The sequence below is a fragment of the Asparagus officinalis genome, unplaced genomic scaffold (genome assembly GCF_001876935.1).
Source record: "Asparagus officinalis unplaced genomic scaffold, Aspof.V1 AsparagusV1_Un3480, whole genome shotgun sequence".
NCBI lineage: Eukaryota > Viridiplantae > Streptophyta > Magnoliopsida > Asparagales > Asparagaceae > Asparagus > Asparagus officinalis.
This window is the reverse complement of record NW_017975739.1, coordinates 1-1,781: the sequence shown is the minus strand read 5'-3', so window position 1 is coordinate 1,781 and position 1,781 is coordinate 1. Positions and strand designations below refer to the sequence as shown.

General features: G+C 36.3%; 1 protein-coding gene across 1 annotated transcript; it reads right to left on the bottom strand.

The window, feature by feature from the left end:
• Positions 1 to 28: 28 nt before the first annotated feature.
• LOC109828682 lies at positions 29 to 1,579 on the bottom strand. The gene has a single exon (XM_020395626.1). The coding sequence runs from the start codon at positions 1,577 to 1,579 to the stop codon at positions 29 to 31; it is 1,551 nt and encodes a 516-aa protein (XP_020251215.1).
• Between the last annotated feature and the right edge of the window lie 202 nt (positions 1,580 to 1,781).

Here is a 1,781-nt window from a genome sequence, read left to right as displayed (position 1 = left end):
ATGCCTCTAACATTCCAAAACAACATGGTCAAGAGATATTAGCTGAAGAAGCCCTGGTAACCCTCTTTGGGCCTGAAGAAGTATCTTTATTGATTTTGAACTGAGATTTCTTCTTCATAAGCAGCTGGCTTTTTTCATTTAACCATTCTGGATTATCAATGGCAATAGGGAAATCTATAACTGATTCATTAAACTTTCCACCATCAGTTTGCTTAGTATTAATAAATGCTATATTTTTCTCGGCCTGATCAGAATGACTACTTGTAGAGACAGTAACAGAAAAAACTGGAGTAACACCAGCATTTAATTTTTCAGAGATACCTGTATTAGCAACATCATCCTTCTTAGTCTGAGACTTCTCAATCTTAGAATCTGATATATCTTTGTAATTTCCTTGCATAGCTAGTTCCTTAGCAATTTGACTTCCATTGATATCATGTACTGCAATACCTTGGTTTCTTAAATCATGCTGCATGAGAAACTCAGATTCTGTTATAACATCATTAATAGTAGTATCTTCATAATTAACTTCAGTAATAGTAGCATCCTCATTTATTAACTTTCCAGCATCAGCATTTATAGAAACAACCTCATGTACATGATTATCATTAATTATATCTCCAATAAAAACAGATTTACTTGACTGAGAATCATTAATATCAGACTCTTCGTGTTCCTTGTCATATAAGTTGACTAGTGCAGCAGTAGACCCCGAGTCTATGTTATCAGCTCCATTATTTGTTGATTTAGGAATCCATTTATCAACTAGCACAACCGGACATTGATACTCGACATGTCCAAAATTATGGCATTTGCTGCATCTTGGGGGGATCCATTCATACTCCACAGAAGTTTCTAACCATTCTCCATTTCCCAAATCTAACTTAACAGTTGTTGGAAGCTTTGCTTTAGAAGAGATTTCCACAAAGCATCTAGCGAAGGCTAATCTTTCACCCGTAGCTGTAGCTTGATCAATATAAAGAGGATTACCAACAAGACTAGCAATTCGTCCAATAATATTATTTGACCAAAGTTTGAGATGTAACGAAGGTAGTCTAATCCAAACAGGAACCGAGGTAAGAAGCTCTCTCTCTAAATCAATGTTCTCAGACCATTTTTTTAAGATTATTAGTCTGCCATCAAATAACCAAGGCCCCCCGTTAAGAACTCTGTTTAGTTCTTCATTGCTGCCAAATTTGAAGAAAAAGAAACCATTTTCACGAGAATATATATCAAGAGAACATGACAGTTTCCATAAACGAGCAACACAACCTTTTAAATGAGAATAGAACGGTTTGTCCCCAAGAACATAACCAATCAAAGTGTTGTTCCATTTGTCGACATTGAGAAGAATCTCAGATCTCGGAATAGAAGCATATTGAATACCATTACTGTCAACAGAAGGAGGGAAGTATTGAAGAGAACAATTTTGATTTACCTCACGACCCATAGAGCAAATATCCTTCCATGATGTTGATCCAACAGATTTGAACTTCCAATTACCTGCATCCTGACGAGTAGATTTGTTACCTAAATCTTTTGCCACTGCTTGTTGAAAACGACCAGAATCCTTATTCATCTCAATTATATCATTACGGAGATTTCCTTTAAATCTAGAATTAGAATTTGGGAAATTCCGAAATTTATTTTTACGAGAAATGACATTGATCCAATCTTGAGTTTTCTCCTCCCTTGCTGCGGTTGATCCTTTTGGATTGAGGGGAGGTCTAAGAATCCCTGATCCTGAAGACTTCTCCGGCTCTGGTATGGCCGAAGCCATA

Bases quoted from the DNA above. Each gene is read 5' to 3' on its own strand.
- LOC109828682 (XM_020395626.1), bottom strand. From the start codon at position 1,579: ATGAATAAGGATTCTGGTCGTTTTCAACAAGCAGTGGCAAAAGATTTA.